This window comes from Oncorhynchus kisutch, linkage group LG6, assembly GCF_002021735.2.
Source record: "Oncorhynchus kisutch isolate 150728-3 linkage group LG6, Okis_V2, whole genome shotgun sequence".
Classification (NCBI taxonomy): domain Eukaryota; kingdom Metazoa; phylum Chordata; class Actinopteri; order Salmoniformes; family Salmonidae; genus Oncorhynchus; species Oncorhynchus kisutch.
The window spans coordinates 63,175,515-63,194,103 of NC_034179.2; the positions used below are offsets into that span (position 1 = coordinate 63,175,515).

The window sequence follows — 18,589 nt, forward strand, 5'->3', positions numbered from 1 at the left end:
TTTACTCACACCCGATGTCTTTAATCAAAATATTTGACACTCAAGAAGTAAGACACCACCGAAAATTAGAAAAGTCTAATTTGAACTACAACCCCCACATTTTTGTTAGAATACTGGAGAGTGCCTGGTCGAGCAGAGAACAGTGGCGCACCGCAGTTTCTTCTAATTCTAAACCTTTTTGACATGATTTATTACGTGTTCATATGCGATCTGGGGAGAGAGGGGCCCAGAGCCAGTGGTTGGGGATACAGGCCGTTTTCTGTGTTTTATATTAGATTACGCGTGTTGTTGTTTTAGACTGAACGTTGCCAACCAGTAGGCTACTTTTTTTAAATGCAAAAAATAAAACATAAATTCATCCAGTATGCTGTCGAAAGAGAGATATATTGTAGGCTACAGCTTGTGGGAGTTGTAGTGAATGTGTGTAGTTAGATAGAAACTGTTGTAGCCTTTCGGCTTCGTGCTTCTTCTTGGCCATCAAATATGTAGAAAATCTTGAACTAATTTTGAACTATTTAAAATAATTACAAACGTTTTAATTGAATCCATTCATTATTTAATCCCAGTCCCCATCCCTGCAGGAGGCCTTTTGTCTTTTGGTAGGCCATCATTGTAAATAATAATTTGTTCTTAACTGACTTGCCTAGTTAAATAAAGGTTAAATATTTTTTTTCTATAAATAAAATATTAATTTCAATGACATTTTATTCAATGCAGTATCCACACAGAGGTGCCAGCTCTCATCTCTTCTAGAGTTCTCCCATCTGATCTATGATTTTAGAGGTCAACCATTAGTTTCCTGGCCTCTCCAACTTCTAGGTACCATGGTGAGTACACCCGAATGGTTGTCGGATTTGGAGATAGAGTCAGGGGAACCCATAGAGGTCAGTAAGAAGGTGGGCATGGAAAAGGGAAGAAAGTGGAACATATAAATATGGAGTGCTGCAGAAGGAAATTGAACATGATGAGAGTGCAGATGAATTAAATGTGGTGGCAGATGTGGTGAAGACTGCCGAGTTTGAGCCTTGTCCTGATGGTGATAAAGATTTTGGGAGAGAATGAAACCTTGCCTTCTGGCTGATATGTGGTGTCAGAAGAGGTTGGAGAATGTTGGGTCAGTGGAAGTTTCTGCCGTCCAGTGGGAGCATGTGCGCCGCATTACGCGACTGGGGACAAGAACTGTGACTTGCTTTCCTCTCCGGAGCAGGGCACCGTTGAAAGGAGTGATAGCGAGAGTGGCATTAAGTGTTGAAGAGGATCAACTGAAGTCTGTGACACCCGCTGTTTGGTGAGATGCAGACCCAGTGTAGAGCGTGGTAAAACAGAGAAGACACTGTCTGTATTATTGAGTTTTGATGAAGAGTCTTTACCAGATAAGGTCAAGTTAGGATGTGTCAGTTATCCCGTGAGAGCTTTTATCCCGAATCCATTAGGGTGTTATATGTGTCATGCTTATGGTCATGTGGCAGCAGTATGTAGTAGGGATATACCTAAATGTGAGAAGTGTGCAGGAGGACATGAGACAAAGGAATGTGTAGTATTGGTAGAAAGATGTTGTGTGTAGAATGTAGGGTACCCATGGGGCTGGAGATCAGAAGTGTCCGGTGAAGGAAAGGCAGGTTGAGGTTGCCAGGATCAGAGTAGTGCAGAAGGTGTCATATGCTGAGGCAGTTTAGAGAGTAGTAGAGGAAGATGGGTCCAGGTTGAGGTATCCTAAGAGGATCCCTGTGAATGGGCTGAGACCAATAGAGTGATAACTTGCTTCAGTAAGGTTGTTTTTTTGGGCATTTATGGCCATGGTTGTGAATTGTACCGTAGGAATGGAATGTAAATCACAGAGGATAGATGTTGTGGTGGCAGCAGCAGAGAAGTACTTGGATGTACAAGATTTTACAGCAGAAGAGTTTCAAGATGTTTTGAACGATAGTGTCCCGTCCTCCCAGGCTGCTGGCCTGGAGTAGGATCAAATGGGGACAAAGTAGTGGAATAATGGTGAGGTTTTAATGGGTGCAGGGTTAGTTGGTAGGGCAATTTTTGTAATGAATTCATACTACAGAATAGCAGGCTGATACCCAGCCAAAATAGTAGGTGGCAGCATGCATCTATAACATTTTGTTTACAGACTGCTATAATAACAAAGAAGAAGAAGAAACATGAACTTGGCCATGATTCATACAATGGATACAAATACATGTAATATTTGAGACCACTCTCTCACCAATTACTTGTGAGAGTAAAAAAATTAAGATGTAAACCTCTCAACCAAAATTGTCATTAAAAGAAATCTCACTAAGGGTCCACTGGGAAACGGGCGATTCCTATCCTTTACACATACAGGGAGATGTCCATAGCCCAGACCAATGAGAACCTGTGTTAGGAGGTTGACATTTTGTTTTATTTTTATTTTAGGGCGATAACTAGCCTCGTGAAACCAGTCTGCTAGCCTAGGAGACAACATCAGTGGGTACTAGGCAAGGGTCCTTCACTTTTCTGTGAAACATAGGATACATATTCCAGTCCAGTAGGTGGCGGCAACCGCCATTTAACTTCAAAGGAAAAGAAGAGACACGTTGATTGACAGACCGGAAACAAGCTGTCATTGAGAGGAGGCAAGATGGCAGCCGCGGCAGTGGCTGAGTTTCAAAGAGCCCAGTCTCTTCTCAGTTCAGACCGGAATGCATCTATCGATATTTTACATTCAATAGGTAAGTATATAGCTGCAACGTAACTTGTAGTATCCAATTGTCTCGGACGTGTAGATTATCGCTAAAACAGTTACTGTCTAATTTAGCTAGTAGTAGCTTGCTAGCTACCGTACTCTAGCTCAATGACCGTACCGGGCTATCGGCCTATCCCCATTGGTCACAGTGAGTCAGCAGCAGGGAGACCGGTAGCTAGTATGCTATGTGCAATTAGCTAGGTAACGTTAGTTAGCTACCCTTTTTGCTTGCGCATTGCACTAATAACTAGCTAGCTAGCTAAATTGTAGAATATTCGGACACAGGCAGAAGTTATTCCAACCTTATACCCATCGACACAACATCGCGGGACTTTCGGGAACGCTTCCGAAGCAGACTCGACAGACCAGACCGGGATGTGGGGTGTGAGAATAGGGACTGCTACACTGTCCCGTGTGGACTATAGTAGTGGTCAACAACCTTTTTTGAGTCAAAATTCAAGCCGAGATCTACCGCTTAGGTTCTTTTGTTACATGACTTTAAAAAAAGCTAGCCTATGCTAAATTTACCTAATGAATGTTAACCTATTAAATATATATTTTTATAAATATACACATCTTCCCAATGTTTTTTGTTTTAAACTATTTGCAGTAGGCTATAGGACCTAAACATTATCACGGCATTTGGCTTTACTTGAATTGCCCTGCCAATACACTGTTCTTCTCAGACCAGTTATTTAAAAATATATTTTAAAAATCGAGAGGCTATATGATCACACTGGTAATATATCAGTTGTATTACTCCTGAAGCACAGCTGAGTGAGCATACATTTAAAGAATGACCTTTTCTATTTTACTGGGCTGATGGTGCCTGTTTCTGATGGTCAGTCTCTGGAGTGAGAAGGCAACAGAGTGAGGGTCTGCCTCAACATCCCTCCGTTCTCCACTGTCATTGACCAAAAAGGGTCACTGTCTTCCTGCTGATGGCTAAACTTGAGTCGCACACATTCATGCTGTTACTCCTATGACCAGAGAAAGTGAAATGTTCCTTGATATTAAAAAAATACTTAAGCCCCTAATAATAATGCAAGCTTATCGATACACTTTCCTACTCATTCATTGCAACTGCAGTGCTGGTTGTAGTGTGAATGGAAGTAGGGAGAATGCACATTTTATTGCTTATAAAAGTGTTGAATAGAAAGTGTTAGTCAACTTTTAAACATGAACTCAATCTTTGTTGTATTTGTTGAGTCTCTCTAGTCATGGTTTTGAAATCTCACAGTATCAACTTTGTTGTAGCTTTATTTTACGCCTGCTAAGTTACTGCAAACACGGTAATCTGAGCCATCCGATTGGCCAGTGGTAGGCCTATAGGGCACTTGATTTGCTCCCACCCGACCTGCCAAGAAGGCAGTTTGTACCTATGGACTGGAGAACGACCGATATACAGAGTTTTTGGGGTCAATGAGGCCAATATTCCCAGAGACAGCCATGCACAGTGTATTCAGACCCCTTTTTCCAAATTTTGTTACGTTAAAGCCATATTATAAAATGGATTAAATCAATGTACACACAATACATTAATGGCTATACACAATACCCCATAATCACAAAAAGAAAACAGGTTTTTATACATTATTGCAAATTAAATAAAAAAATACATAAACTTATTTACATAAGTATTCAGACCCATTGCTATGAGACTTGAAATTGAGCTTAGGTGCATCCTGTTTCCATTGATCATCCATTATTTTTCTACAACTTGATTGGAGTCCACCTGTGGTAAATTCAACCACAGTTGACAGTGCATGTCAGCAAAAACCAAGCCTTGAGGTCGAAGGAATTGTCCGCAGAGCTCCAAGACAGGATTGTGTCGAGGCACAGATATGGGGAAGGGTACCAAAAAATGTCTGCAGCATTGGATGTCCCCAAGAACATAGTGGCCTCTGTCATTCTTAAATGGAATAAGTTTGGAACGACAGACTTCCTAGAGCTGGCCACCCGACCAAACTGAGCAATCGGGGGAGAGGTCAGGGAGGTGACCAAGAATACAATGTCAGAGCTCCATAGTTCTTCTGTGGAGATGGGAGAAGCTTCCAGAGGGACAACAGAGCCTGGACTTGAACCCGATCGAACATCTCTGGAGAGACCTGGAAATGGCTGTGCAGCGATGCGCCCCATCCAACTTCTTTTTTTTAACCTTTTATTTAACTAGGCAAATCAGTTAAGAACAAATTATTATTTACAATAACTGCTTTCCCTGGCCAAACCCTAACCCGGACGACGCTGGGCCAATTGTGTGCCGCCCTATGGGACTCCCAATCACTGCCGGTTGTGATACAGCCTGGAATTGAACCAGGGTCTGTAGTGACACCTCTAGCACTGACATTTATTGCCTTAGACCTCAGCACCACTCGGGAGCCCATGGGAGAAACTCCCCAAATACAGTTGTGCCAAGCTTGTAGTGTCATACATGAGGCTCTAATCGCTGCCAAAGATGCTACTTTACTGAGTAAAGGATCTGAATACTTATGTAAATGTGATATTTCATTTTTGTTTTTTCAGACATTTCTAAAAAAACTATTTTTGCTTTGTCATTATGGGATATTGTGTGTAGACTGAGGGGGGGGGAAATAATTTAATCCATTTTAGAATAAGGCTGTAATGTAGCAAAATGTGGAAAGTCAAGGTCTCCAATCAGTCTTAGTTACTAAAATTCTAAACTTATGTAAGTACAACAGCGGAGAACATAAGCCATATTCTTTATTATTGAGTCAGTGCCATTTGTTTGTTTTCGGACAGTAATTTTCTCCAAGTTGGGTGGACGTCATATTGCAAATTTTTCCCATTAAAAAGGGTACTAGAATTGCATGAAATGTTTATAAAGGGCCTACTTTTTCCTTTGTGAAGAAATGTAGGCTATGATATATCCTATAGTCTAGGCCTACTCTAAGACACTGCATTGAACAGTATGTTCCATAATGCAATTAGCGGGAAAATAGCATTGTGTGCGGTTTCATGTGACAGATATGTACATATCCTCTAAATAGGCCTATGCAACAACTAGCATTGGTGGCTAATAAACTCCGGGTCGGTTCTTTTTTTGCTGTCTTTCAAAGATTATTCGTAAAAATCCAAATAACTTAACAGATCATCATTGTAAAGGGTTTAAACACTGTTTCCCATGCTTGGTCAATGAACCATAAACAATTAATGAGCATGCACCTGTGGAACGGTCGTTAAGACCCTAACAGCTTACAGACGGTAGGCAATTTACGGTTTACGGTCACTGTTATGAAAACTTAGGATGCTAAAGAGGCCTTTCCTCTGACTCTGAAAAACACCAAAAGAAAGATACCCAGGGTCCTTGCTCATCTGTGTGAATATGCCTCCCTGCAGCATGCCTAAGGCACGAGGACAGCAGATGTGGCCAGGGCAATAAATTGCATTGTGAGACGCCTAAGACAGCACTACAGGGAGACAGGACGGACAACTGATTGTCCTCGCAGTGGCATACCATGTCTAACACCTGCACAGGATCGGTACATCCGAACACAACACCTGCAGGACAGGTACAGGATGGCGGTAACAACAACTGCCCGAGTTACACCAGGAACGCACAATCCCTTCAGTGCTCAGACTGTCCCCAATAGGCTGAAAGAGGCTGGACTGAGGGCTTGTAGGCCTGTTGTAAGGCAGGTACTCACCAGACATCACCGGCAACAACGTTGCCTATGAGCACAAAACCCACCGTCGCTGGACCAGACAGGACTCGCAAAAAGTGCTCTTCACTGATGAGTCGCGGTTTTGTTTCACCAGGGGTGATGGTCGGATTTGCATTTATTGTCAAAGGAATGAGCGGTACACCGAGGCCTGTACTCTGGAGCAGGATCAATTTGGAGGTGGAGGGTCCGTCATGGTCTGGGGCGGTGTGTCACAGCATCATCGGACTTAGCTTTTTGTCAACGCTGTGCGTTACAAGGAAGACATCCTCCTCCCTCATGTGGTAGCCTTCCTGCAGGCTCATCCTGACATGACCCTCCAGCATGACAATGCCACCAGACATACTGCTTGTTCTGTGTGTGATTTCCTGCAAGACAGGAATGTGAGGGCTAGGGCCACCCCCCCCCCCCCCCCCCCCCAGGAGATCCACTGCAGTACTTAGTATCTGATGTGGCCACCAGCTGCATTGACTGTTACTTTTGATTTTTGTCCCCCCCCCTTTGTTCAGGGACACATTATTACATTTCTGTTAGTCACATGCCTGTGGAACTTGTTCAGTTTATGCCTGTTGAATCTTGTTATGTTCATACAGATATTTTCACATGTTAAGTTTGCTGAAAATAAACCAGTCGACAGTGACAATACGTTTCTTTTTTTGCTGAGTTCATGACTAGGAGGGTGTCTTTGGCAGTGGTGAAAAAAATACTCAGTTGTACTTTGGTATAGATACCTTTTTTCTTTAGGAATGAAGTTTGGTGAAAGTTAAATGCCCCCACAAATCTACTTAAGTAGTACTTTAAAGTATTTTTACATAAGTACTTTATACCACTGGCCTTTGGCTACTGGACAAGGATTTGATTTGAAAACCAATAGAACATAAAAGAAAAAGGCTATTGGTTTCAATGGCATATGGAAGTCTTTTTATAAAATGATTGCCTGCACATTTGGTTGGATTTTGGCTAGGCTACTTTGAAGCAAGGTAAGACATGCCTCATGTTGTGAAACGTTCTGGTTTCAAAAAATTAACTATTCTTTTGAAATGCGTACTGCCTCCAGCTCATTGCAAAGTGGTGTGTGATGCACTGAAGCCTGCCTAGTTGCCATTCACTTGAATGGGAAGCGTACTTCAATTACCAGTTGAGATTTTTTTTTTAAATAGAACAAAAAAAAAACGTTTAATCGTGGCCAGATCTTTTTTTATTTTTTAAACGTTCTTTAAATTATATATATATATATATATGACACGCAAATTGTCTTTAGAATTGTTGCAAATTGATTGGGCTTATTAAAGCTGATTGAGCGGTATCAGAAGGTCTCGCACTACATTGACTGGTATTTAAATTAAAGAATAGGCTAAAATGCATTATTTCGTGGCTACTGTTAGTTAGCATGAGGACAAAAACGTCAGTTTACTTCAAATTAGCAGTCGTTAAGTCTTATCTAGTAGTTGGGACAATTCTGAGTACCATGCCATTTATATCCCTAGATTGAGGTATGTTTTCCAAGCCATATCTCACGCCGGCTCAGCTGTGTTAATCTAAGTAAAAGGCATTTCCAACCTTTTACTCTAGTGGAATGTATAAAATTTGAATCATCTAGCTAGCTAAATGTTTATTTTAAGTTTCTTTTTGATTTACACATTTTTTAAATGTAATCTAGTTTCGTTGGAGTTTAAACACTTGATCGATGTATATATCATAAAGTGTAATTGTCTTTAGGACAGCTGTTTTTAGTCAAGACTTTCGTGTTTTTAATGTGAAATGTTTTTGTTGTACTGTGTGTGTTTATGGTTTTATTTAATGTATGTAAGTTGTTTTGTCTGAAATGTTGTTGTTCCTGCTGCTATTGGACCCGGTCTCTCTTGGAAAAGAGATATTATCTCAATGAGGAAAAACCTGTATAAGTAATGGTAAAATAAAAACATCTAGCTAAATGTTAGCGAATGTGATTGCTATCTGACAAATGCCTTTTTCTAACCTTATTATAGCTAGCTGAAGTTAGCCAGATGGTTAGTAATTTCAGTAATGTTCGCTAGCTAACTACACAGTTTTGTTGGTAAATAGAGCCAGCTAAATCAGATTGACAGCAGAAGCTCAACAGATAGTGGCTGAGCCTTTTGTTACATTGACTGCTAGCGAACTAGGTCCAATGTTGGACCCAGGGATGATTTCCCCAGCTAGCTGTCAACTGAAAGCAGTGACTTATAGATTAGCATCCCCACTGTGATTTGACAACTGATGAATTTTTGTCTCACATAAAGCCTAATGTTGCCATCTATGAAGCTAGGTATACGTGTAAAAGGTTGTGTTGACAATGGCAAGTTTTCTTTTTTTTTTTTGTTCCAGTAAAGCGGGACATCCAGGAGAGCGATGAGGAGGCAGTGCGTGTCAAAGAGCAGAGCATCCTGGAGCTGGGTGGTCTGCTGGCTAAGACGGGCCAGGCTGCAGGTGACACATCCTTCCTCCGATTTCAGCTGGATAATTGCACATTTCAGAGTAGACATCACCTCTACTAGAAAATGATGCTTACTAGGCTTGTCACGATACCAACATTTTGCAAACAATACAATACCAGGTATCGCGATACTGAGTAGTATCGCAATACCATGGTGGAAGAAAATCCTGTTCGCCCCGTCCCCCAAAAACCTGTCACTGAAATTCACACTTCTACTCAGTACAACACATTTGAATTTAACTTCACACTGTTCAGTGTATAATATAATACTGGATAGAATGGCTGATTTGCAAAGGCCTACCTGTGATTTGGCTGGAGGAAGGAATATACATCCCCGTGGAGGCTGCTGAAGGGAGGATGGCTCATAATGATGGCTGGAAAGTCGCAAATGGAATGGCATCAAACAAACACACTGAAACCATGTGTTTGATACCATTCCGCTCCAGCCATTTTCACGAGCCCAGCCTCCCCAATTAAGGTGCCACCAACCTCCTGGGATATACATGCATAATGATCTGCATGTCATTGTGTCAGTAAGGGGAAAACACTAGAGGTCGACCGATTGATTAGGGCCGACTTCAAGTTTCCATAATCGGAAATCGGTATTTTTGGACACCGATTTGGTGTCACTCGCTCTTGAGACTTGGAGTGGTTGTTCGCCTTGCTCTGCAAGGGCCGCAGCTTTTGTGGAGTGATGGGTAACGCTGCTTCGAGGGTGGCTGTTGTCGATGTGTTCCTGGTTCAAGCCCAGGTAGGTGCGAGGAGAGGGACGGAAGTTATACTGTTACACTGTCAAAATAGTCAAAGGTATATGAAATACAAATCGTATAGAGAGAATTTGTCCTATAATAACTACAACCTATAACTTCTTACCTGGGAATATTGAAGACTCCTGTTAAAAGGAACCACCAGCTTTCATATGTTCTCATGTTCTGAGCAAGTTACTTAAACGTTAGCTTTTTTACATGGCACATATTGCACTTTTACTTTCTTCTCCAACACTTTGTTTTTGCACTATTTAAACCAAATTGAAAATGTTCATTATTTATTTGAGGCTAAATTGATTTTATTGAAATATTATATTAAGTTAAAGTAAGTGTTCATTCAGTATTGTTGTAATTGTCATTATTACAAATGTTTTAAAATTTAAATCGGACGATTTTAATCGGTATCGTCTGTTTTTGGTCCTCTGCGTTGAAAAATCATAATCGGTCGACCTGTAGAAAACACTGCGTGAAACCTCTACTCTTCAGTTAACACTGACACACACAATCCTTCCGTTCCTCACACACTCTCCTTCACTCACAAGCACACACATAGACACTACTCCCAACTTTTAAAACATTAGGTACCAAACCGATTTTTAGGAGCACCAAAAATAAATAGATTTGTGATATAGTTTAGGCTTACATTAGGCCTATGTGTCCTACCTTTTTGGCGCACATTTCATGAGTGGCAGACCCTTTTTCTTCCTGTGACAATCCAATTTGCCTAAACCTACTGTCAAGTTACCAGGTTGTTAGCTATCTAGGTAACATTACTGAACGTTGTTTATCAAATCAATAATTTGCGACCTGAGATTAGATTAGAACGGCCCGTGACATGGTTTGTGAAATTATATAAAATCCCTGAAAATCCCGTTAGAAAAGAAAAAGGCATCTCCAGTAATATGAGTCGTATTTTTTTGAACTGTTTAGGCTCGAGACGAGCCTTTTCTTTGCTGTGAAGCTGCAAGCATGCCTGTCGCGAAGCGGTGCTCCATTTCCCTCTGACACTGAGGCTGCATGACAGTGAACTTGCAAAGTCTACTCCGACTGGTCTGTGCTCTTGGTTTACAACAGGCGACGATATTATATCAACATTGCTCGCTTTGCGCGCTGCTCCAATGTAATAAATGTACAGATCTAACAGAAGACTCGTCTGGGTTTGTCTCTATCATGACAAAATTCTACGACATAATTCTATAACAAACAAAAAAACTGGTGGAGGAATAGATGTGAGTGAAAAGCGGGCGGAGAGAAGCAGGTGAATAGTATCATATGAAACTGTACTACGGTATTCTAAAAGGTTGTTATCATGACGTTTTGGTACCATGATACTACCGTGGTACCGGTATACCGTGCAACACTAATAATGACTAGTGTTGTCATGATCTTCAGTATGGCTAGGAAACAAAACACGAATCGGACTAAATTGCTGACAAATGCTGTGGCAATTAACTTATTCTATAATGTTGGTGAGAGTGACAAGTCTCTCCTTGACTGTGCGCAAGTTTGCGATTGATTGATTTGCATTGCATGCGGACTGCCTAGAATTACTGATCTACAAATCACCTTGCGTCCCAAATACCTAGTCGTTGTGATCAACATTAGGTTTTCTGCTCCTCACCTTGGCCTGCTTAAACTGATCCCCCTCCAACCTGCTGTCTGTGTCCCTCAGAGCTGGGCGGTCTCCTGAAGTATGTACGGCCGTTCCTCAATTCCATCAGCAAGGCCAAGGCGGCACGGCTGGTGCGCTCGCTGCTGGACCTGTTTCTGGACATGGAGGCAGCTACAGGCCAGGAGGTGGAGCTGTGTCTGGAGTGCATCGAGTGGGCCAAGGCTGAGAAGAGAACATTCCTCAGACAGGCCCTGGAGGTGAGGAGTGGGAGAGGGGAACCCTACTGGAAGGGAGCTGAGCGGGAGCACTGACACGGGGTTGGTTTGCCTCACTAGATGGTTTACAGTGGATGGAGATCAAGCACGTCTTAGGGTTCTTGAGTCTATTTCGCTGTATGTAGCGCTGCAGCCTTTGCTGCAAGGGCCATTGGTGGATCTTGATGATGCATTTCAATTCGGGAATTAAGTTGAAATTCCAATTGAACAATTTTGATATTTTTCTTAGTCATCACCACTAGAGGCTCATTTTATGTTAAAGATGGTTCCAGAGGTGGTGGTATCCTTGACTTTGTCTTCTCTCTCTCTCCAGGCTCGTCTCATCTCTCTGTATTTTGACACAAAGCGGTATCAGGAGGCGCTTCATCTAGGTGCGTTGAGTTTCTTGTTTGAAAAGAAACTGGAAATATTAATCCCAACAGAAAGAGCTGAATATGATTACAGTTGGCATTCCTAATAAGTGCACATCAGATACATGTTAACTCCGTTTTATACACTTCAGTTGACTAGTCCCAATTAAAGTACTTAAAACATTCCCTGCATATCTGCCAACTTTGGCTTGGTGTACTCATTCATGTCTCCCTCCCTCCCTTCCTCCATCCATCCCTCTCTCCCACAGGCACCCAGCTACTCCAGGAGCTGAAGAAGATGGATGACAAGGCCCTGCTTGTGGAGGTGCAGCTGCTGGAGAGTAAGACGTACCACGGCCTCAGCAACCTGCCCAAGGCCCGTGCCGCCCTCACCTCTGCACGCACCACCGCCAACGGCATCTACTGCCCGCCCAAGCTACAGGCCGCCCTGGACATGCAGTCAGGTCTGCTACCCTCCATCCTCTTCCCCTACAACACCCACCACTAGTTCAGTCTTATGTCCACTGTGTAGGCGTGACCTCTGCCGTTTTTAAATTTTTGAACATTTTATCTGTCATTTTAAAGCATTTTACAGTGGGAGGGTATCATCAGCCAGCTCTTCCACATACACCAAGCATAAAGGCCTGGATCCTAATTCGACGTAGTTGTAGGTTGGGATTTTCTGGTCGCTCAGAGGTGGCCATGCTGTGTTGTTGAGCTGTTGTTGAGCCAGTTGTACATCTGATTTTCATTTTGACCTCATTGTACTCATCTGGTGCCCTGGGTCTAAATCAGTCCCTGATTAGAGAGCAAGAATGACAATCAGCATTGCAACAGGATTTGAGGTCCAGGTTTGAGTATCCCTGGTTGATAACCTCAACCTCCTATAGGGATCATCCACGCAGCAGAGGAGAAGGACTGGAAGACTGCCTACTCTTACTTCTACGAGGCCTTCGAAGGCTACGACTCCATCGACCATCCCAGAGCGATCACCGCTCTCAAATACATGCTGCTCTGCAAAATCATGCTCAACCTGTAAGCAGCTGAGCGCTCAACTCTACATGTTGTGTGTTATCGTGATCGATGTGTAATCACTATATTATACTTGCGCGATATATAACTTTGAAATTTGAGTAAATATGCAGCCCCACAGTTAGTTATGGAGTTGGTTATGTGTAGATGACGAGCTTTAAAGGAAAGGTGATGTCTTGGATGAGTAACCTGTTGTCTTGTTGTAGTCCTGAGGAGGTCCAAGGTCTTGTCAGTGGAAAGCTAGCCCTGCGGCACGCCGGGAGACAGACGGACTCTCTGAAATGCGTGGCACAAGCCAGCAAGAACCGGTCGCTGGAGGATTTTGAAAAGGTAAGGACATGTTGAGTGAACTGAATAGCACGGAATAACATCGATGAACAGATGCATTTTTTTAGTTTGCTGTTTTTATCCCTTGCATTGTCTAGACCCTATTCCTCAACACCTGTTTTACTCTTCCTCTATTTATATCCCCCTCTTTTGATAAATCTTTACTTTCTCCCCTCCCATCTATATCCTTCTATTTGACCCATTTCTCACCTCTACCTCCCCCTCTCTCCAGGCCCTGACCGAGTACAGAGGTGAGTTGAGAGATGACCCCATCATAAGCACACACTTGACCACGCTCTATGACAACCTGCTTGAACAGAACCTCATCCGTGTCATCGAGCCTTTCTCCAGGGTACAGGTGAGCTTCCAGCTGAGCGTTTTGTGGCGGGTGGGGGCATGCTGTTCAGTCCAGGTCTAGGCTTTTGTTCTTGTAAAATTCTTTAATAATTTGTGAAGTCTGTAAAAACCCGAATTTCTGTGTTTTTAAAAGTAGCATGAATCCAATACATTAGCACAGCAAGAGCACTGGTAAGGACTGTATAAATATAAAGGACTGTATAGGTCAAGGCTATATAAGCAAATAATTATCATTAACTTACCACCAAGAGTAAATAGTAAACACACACGCGTTACAACAATAACAACAACTCAGTTCTGCTCGCACTCCATCCCACAAGTCCACTCAAAGGAGTGAACAGACACTGGCCTGTACAGCCAGAGGAGCTGTCAGGTGTCCTGCCCCCTAACAATGTACCCCTTAGCAACCCAGGTCACGTGTTTGACAGGCCAGTTTATTCTACTCCTAGGGTTGGGGAGTGGAGTGTGCAGCTTGAAAGGGATGTGAGATGCTGAAGTCACTGGCAGGGAATTCATAACAAGGCTATTTGTAAAAGGCTAGTATTTGTTTGGCTTTGTTCAGCTTGGATTTTTCGTCTTGTAAAATTCTTTACAAATCCTTAAAGTCTGAAGTTCAAATGGCTCTGTTTCTAAAAGTAATATTTTTATAATTGTCTATTCGTTTTGCATTGTTGAGCTTGTGTTCCAGAACACTGACAAGTGTGGTTCTGTCTCCCCACAGATAGAACACATTTCCACCCTCATAAAACTCTCCAAGGTAAGTCATCGCTTATTACATATTTCTGAAATGTTGCTCTGTTGACTGAAGCAGTAATGTAGAAGAAAACATATATAAATCAAGCATTGGTGTTCTTTTTACTCCATTCATGGTGTGTGTGTTTATCTGTGTGTCCATTTGCTTTCTTCACTTCTACACAGGGAGATGTTGAGAGGAAGTTGTCACAGATGATTCTGGACACAAAATTTCACGGTAGGGGTCTGCTAGAAGTGTATGTGTTCACATTTTTCGCAATGTAGTTATTTGGACAGTGAAGCTTAACTTGCCGACCAAACTAAAAGTTTTAGCTTACTTTTCAAATGAATACATGGGGAGTTTAAATCCAGATTTCTTCCTCCCGTCATATTAGTCCCATAGTTGTTGGTAAAATGTAATAATTAACTTCAAGTTAAAGACAACATTTTTTTAGGTCTTTTTTTTTTTTTTGCCTTTTTATGTACCTACTTGAAACCATCCCTCCACCTCTCTCTCTAGGTATTTTGGACCAAGGCGAGGGTGTGCTGATCATCTTCGATGAGCCTGCAGTAGACACAACGTATGAGGCGGCCCTAGAGACCATTCAGAACATGAGCAAAGTGGTGGACTCACTCTACAACAAAGCCAAGAAGCTCACATAGGTCAGTCCGTCCCGTGAGCCCGCTAGCAGAATTGGAGTGATATAGAATGAATGTACAGTACAAGACACCTACTCATTCAAAGGTTTTTCTTGATTTAGACTATTTTCTACATTGTAGAATAATAGGGAAGACATCAAAACTGTTAAATAACACATGGAATTGTGTAGTAACAAGTAGCCACCCTTTGCCTTGATGAAAGCTTTGGACACTCTTGGCATTCTCTCAACCAGCTTCACCAGGAATGTTTTTCCATCCATCTTGAAGGAGTTCCCACAAATGCTGAGCACTTGTTGGCTGATTTTCCTTCACTCTGGGGTCCAACTCATCCCAAACCATCTCAATTGGGTTGAGGTCGGGAGATTGTGAAAGCCAGGTCATCAGATACAACACTCCCATCACTCTCCTTGGTCAAATAGCACTTACACAGCCTGGAGGTGTGTTGGGTCATTGTCCTGTTGAAAAACGGGTTGGATGCGCGCTGTGTTAAGAAGCAGTGCGGCTTGGTTGGGTTGTGTATCGGAGGACGCATGACTTTCAACCTTCGTCTCTACCGAGCCCATACGGGAGTTGTAGCGATGAGACAAAATAGTAGCTACTAAAACAATTGGATACCACGAAATTGGGGAGAAAAGGGGGTAAAATAAAAAATAATTTTTTTTAAAGCATTAAGAAGGAAAGAAATTGCACATTAAGCTGGTTGCGAGAAAGCAAAGCAAAGCTGTCGAGACAAATGGTGGCAACTTTGAAGAATCTAAAATATATTTTGATTTAACACTTTTTTTTTTTTTGGTTACTTCATGGTTCCATGTGTATTAGTTCATAGTTTGTCTTCACTATTATTCTACAATGTAGAAATTGAAAAAATAAAGAACCCAGGAATGAGTAGGTGTCCAAACTTTTGACTGGTACTGTATGTTGAATATGTGTACTTGTTATGTATGACAGCCCTGGGACGGTTTCCCGAACACAGATTAACCGCTTTAATATTGAGTGCTATTTAGTCCATGACTAGCTTGATCTGTGTCCCTATTTCTGCCGCTCCAGCCAGCCAGTTAATCACATATCCATTTTCTCTTTCCGCAGAGGAGACCACCTGTAACCCAGCACCGAGCGTGTCCAGACAGTTTGTGAAGCACTCCGGGGGGGGGGGGGGGGTTCGGACTCAAATAAACCAACTGACCAACCCACAAACTGACATGGCTAGGCTGTCTCCCACCCCTCTTCAATTCAGACTGGGTACATTTTTTTAAACGGTCCCCCCCCCCCCCCCAAACGAACATTACAACTACTGGCATCTCCATCACAGGTTTCTATGTTCCTCGGCATCCCCCTCCTTGCTGACCATCAGGGAATCTTGTAAAGAAACATCTACATAACATGTATGATACATATAGGTCTCTGAAAGAGTGTAATTGGTGGGCTCACACTACCTAAAGGTTCAGTTCTATTGCCAAACAACCTGTGTTCTTGCCTTCATCCCCCCCAACACACACAGACAGCAGTCTGAGTCTGCTGGCTTTGGGCCAGAGTGGACAGAGAACGGACTACTGTCCCTGCGAACACCACAGGAAAAGGACACCGTCATCGCCACACCGTTTCATAGTTCCCAGAGCTAGGTCAATATATTGTTTGTTTTTATCCTGCCTGGGGTACCATGAGGGTGTGGTTTTCCCTTTTGGGACTTTTCTATTGGTTCCAGCTCAATCGAGAACAGATTAAGTACCTGATATGATCTCTTATACTATTTGAATCCAGGTCTAATTGTTTCCCTCCCTGCCTCTAATTCCAGTTTGTACATAATGTTGCCAGGTGTCTCTGTCATACCTGTCATGCTAACACTTCGCCCAACCCACCCCCTTTAAGAAATATATATATATATATATATATATATAAAACACTAAATGAGAATAAATTAAGCCCCCAGTGTGCTTTTGTGAGAGGCGGTGGAAATGATTGACCTGGTTGTATGGATTGTGACTGGCAGGGAAAGTGAGTTGCTTGTTTATTCCTCATGTATTCAAACAACTGTGGATCATTTGCTGAAAAATATAAAAGCTGTAAGGTTTGGGGACTACTTTTTGCAAGGACTACTAGTCTACCATTTCCCATATGATATAGATAAAAGACAAGTGCTAATAAATGTTGAATGTCACAGCTTAATTTTCTGTTTTGGAGGAACTTAACTATTATTATCTTGACCCTCTGTTTTTGCTCATTGCCTATTACAATAATCAAGAAATACCTGGATTTTTCTTCAAATCTATCAGGTCTCTGTATATAGATTTTTATCTTGCATATGTCATCAGATTCAGCATATTTGCTGCATTTATCAGCATAAATGAATTGTTCCATTTCAGACAACTCTAACATAAGCAAAAGGTGTTTGGACAGTCTGTGCTACATCGAGTCTGGGGTCTGTTCACCAAACCATTTTTACCCAGCTAGGGCATCTTGACATAGCCCAATGGGGTCTCACATGGCACTTTTCTAATGAATGTCATGATGTACCTACACTTATCAGACACCAGGGAGCGCTATTGGATTGTGATTTTCACAAGTGAAATTGATTTGGTTGGTCACATGGGGAGGGGGGGAAATAATCTCTTTAGGTTGACTAATTTGTTCAAATATGTCTGTTTATAAATCCTTCACGCTTTGCTTGAGCCATGTTTGTATTTTAATTGATGCACCTACTGTCTGACAAAAGTAGTATGGAATAATAGGCTACATGCTAATTCAAGGAACATTTCCCTCATCAAAGTTTGTCAGATGTTTTCAGACTTCAAAAGTGGTTTAACCTAATAAATAAGACTGCATTTCATATCTCACCTAATTAACATTTATGAAGCCACATAGGGGTCATGGTGGAGAAAAATGAACCGCCAGGCTAATCCATATGTTTTATTAGTTCCCTCCCTCCATAGTGTTTTCATATGCCTCTGAATCATAGGACAAATGATAGTAACGGGCATGCAAAATCATTAAAGGTGCAAATAGGGTAAAATTACACACTTTCATCCCTAGGCAGGAATTCCGTCTGGCTCTGCTTCATGACCTTAAATGTTATAGATCTGTACTTCGGAGGAAATCTTTAGCTACATTCGTGGCCAAAAGTTTTGAGAATGACACAAATATTAATTTTCACAAAGTCTGCTGCCTCAGTTGTATGATGGCAATTTGCATATACTCCAGAATGTTATGAAGAGTGATCAGATGAATTGCAAAGTCCCTCTTTGCCATGCAAATGAACTGAATCCCTCCCAAAAACATTTCCACTTAATTTCAGCCCTGCCACAAAAGGACCAGCTGACATCATGTCAGTGATTCTCTCATTAACACAGGTGTGAGTGTTGACGAGGACAAGGCTGGAGATCACTCTGTCATGCTGATTGAGTTTGAATAACAGACTGGAAGCTTCAAAAGGAGGGTGGTGCTTAGAATCATTGTTTTTCCTCTGTCAATCATGGCTACATGCAAAGAAACACGTGCCGTCATTATTGCTTTGCACAAAAAGGGCTTCACAGGCAAGGATATTGTTGCCAGTAAGATTGCAACTAAATCAACCATTTATCAGATCATCAAGAACTTCAAGGAGAGAGGTTCAATTGTTGTGAGAAGGC

General features: G+C 42.0%; 1 protein-coding gene across 1 annotated transcript; it reads left to right on the plus strand.

Moving 5' to 3' along the window:
• The first annotated feature begins 2,569 nt into the window (after positions 1-2,569).
• Positions 2,570-17,790, plus strand: LOC109893156 (26S proteasome non-ATPase regulatory subunit 11). Its single transcript, XM_020486226.2, has 12 exons — positions 2,570-2,705; positions 8,746-8,847; positions 11,294-11,490; positions 11,822-11,879; positions 12,128-12,322; positions 12,749-12,893; positions 13,097-13,220; positions 13,450-13,575; positions 14,296-14,331; positions 14,493-14,544; positions 14,827-14,969; positions 16,053-17,790. Exons 1-11 carry the CDS (start codon positions 2,615-2,617, stop codon positions 14,967-14,969), a joined length of 1,269 nt encoding a protein of 422 aa, XP_020341815.1. The 5' UTR covers positions 2,570-2,614; the 3' UTR covers positions 16,053-17,790.
• The last annotated feature ends 799 nt before the right edge of the window (positions 17,791-18,589 follow it).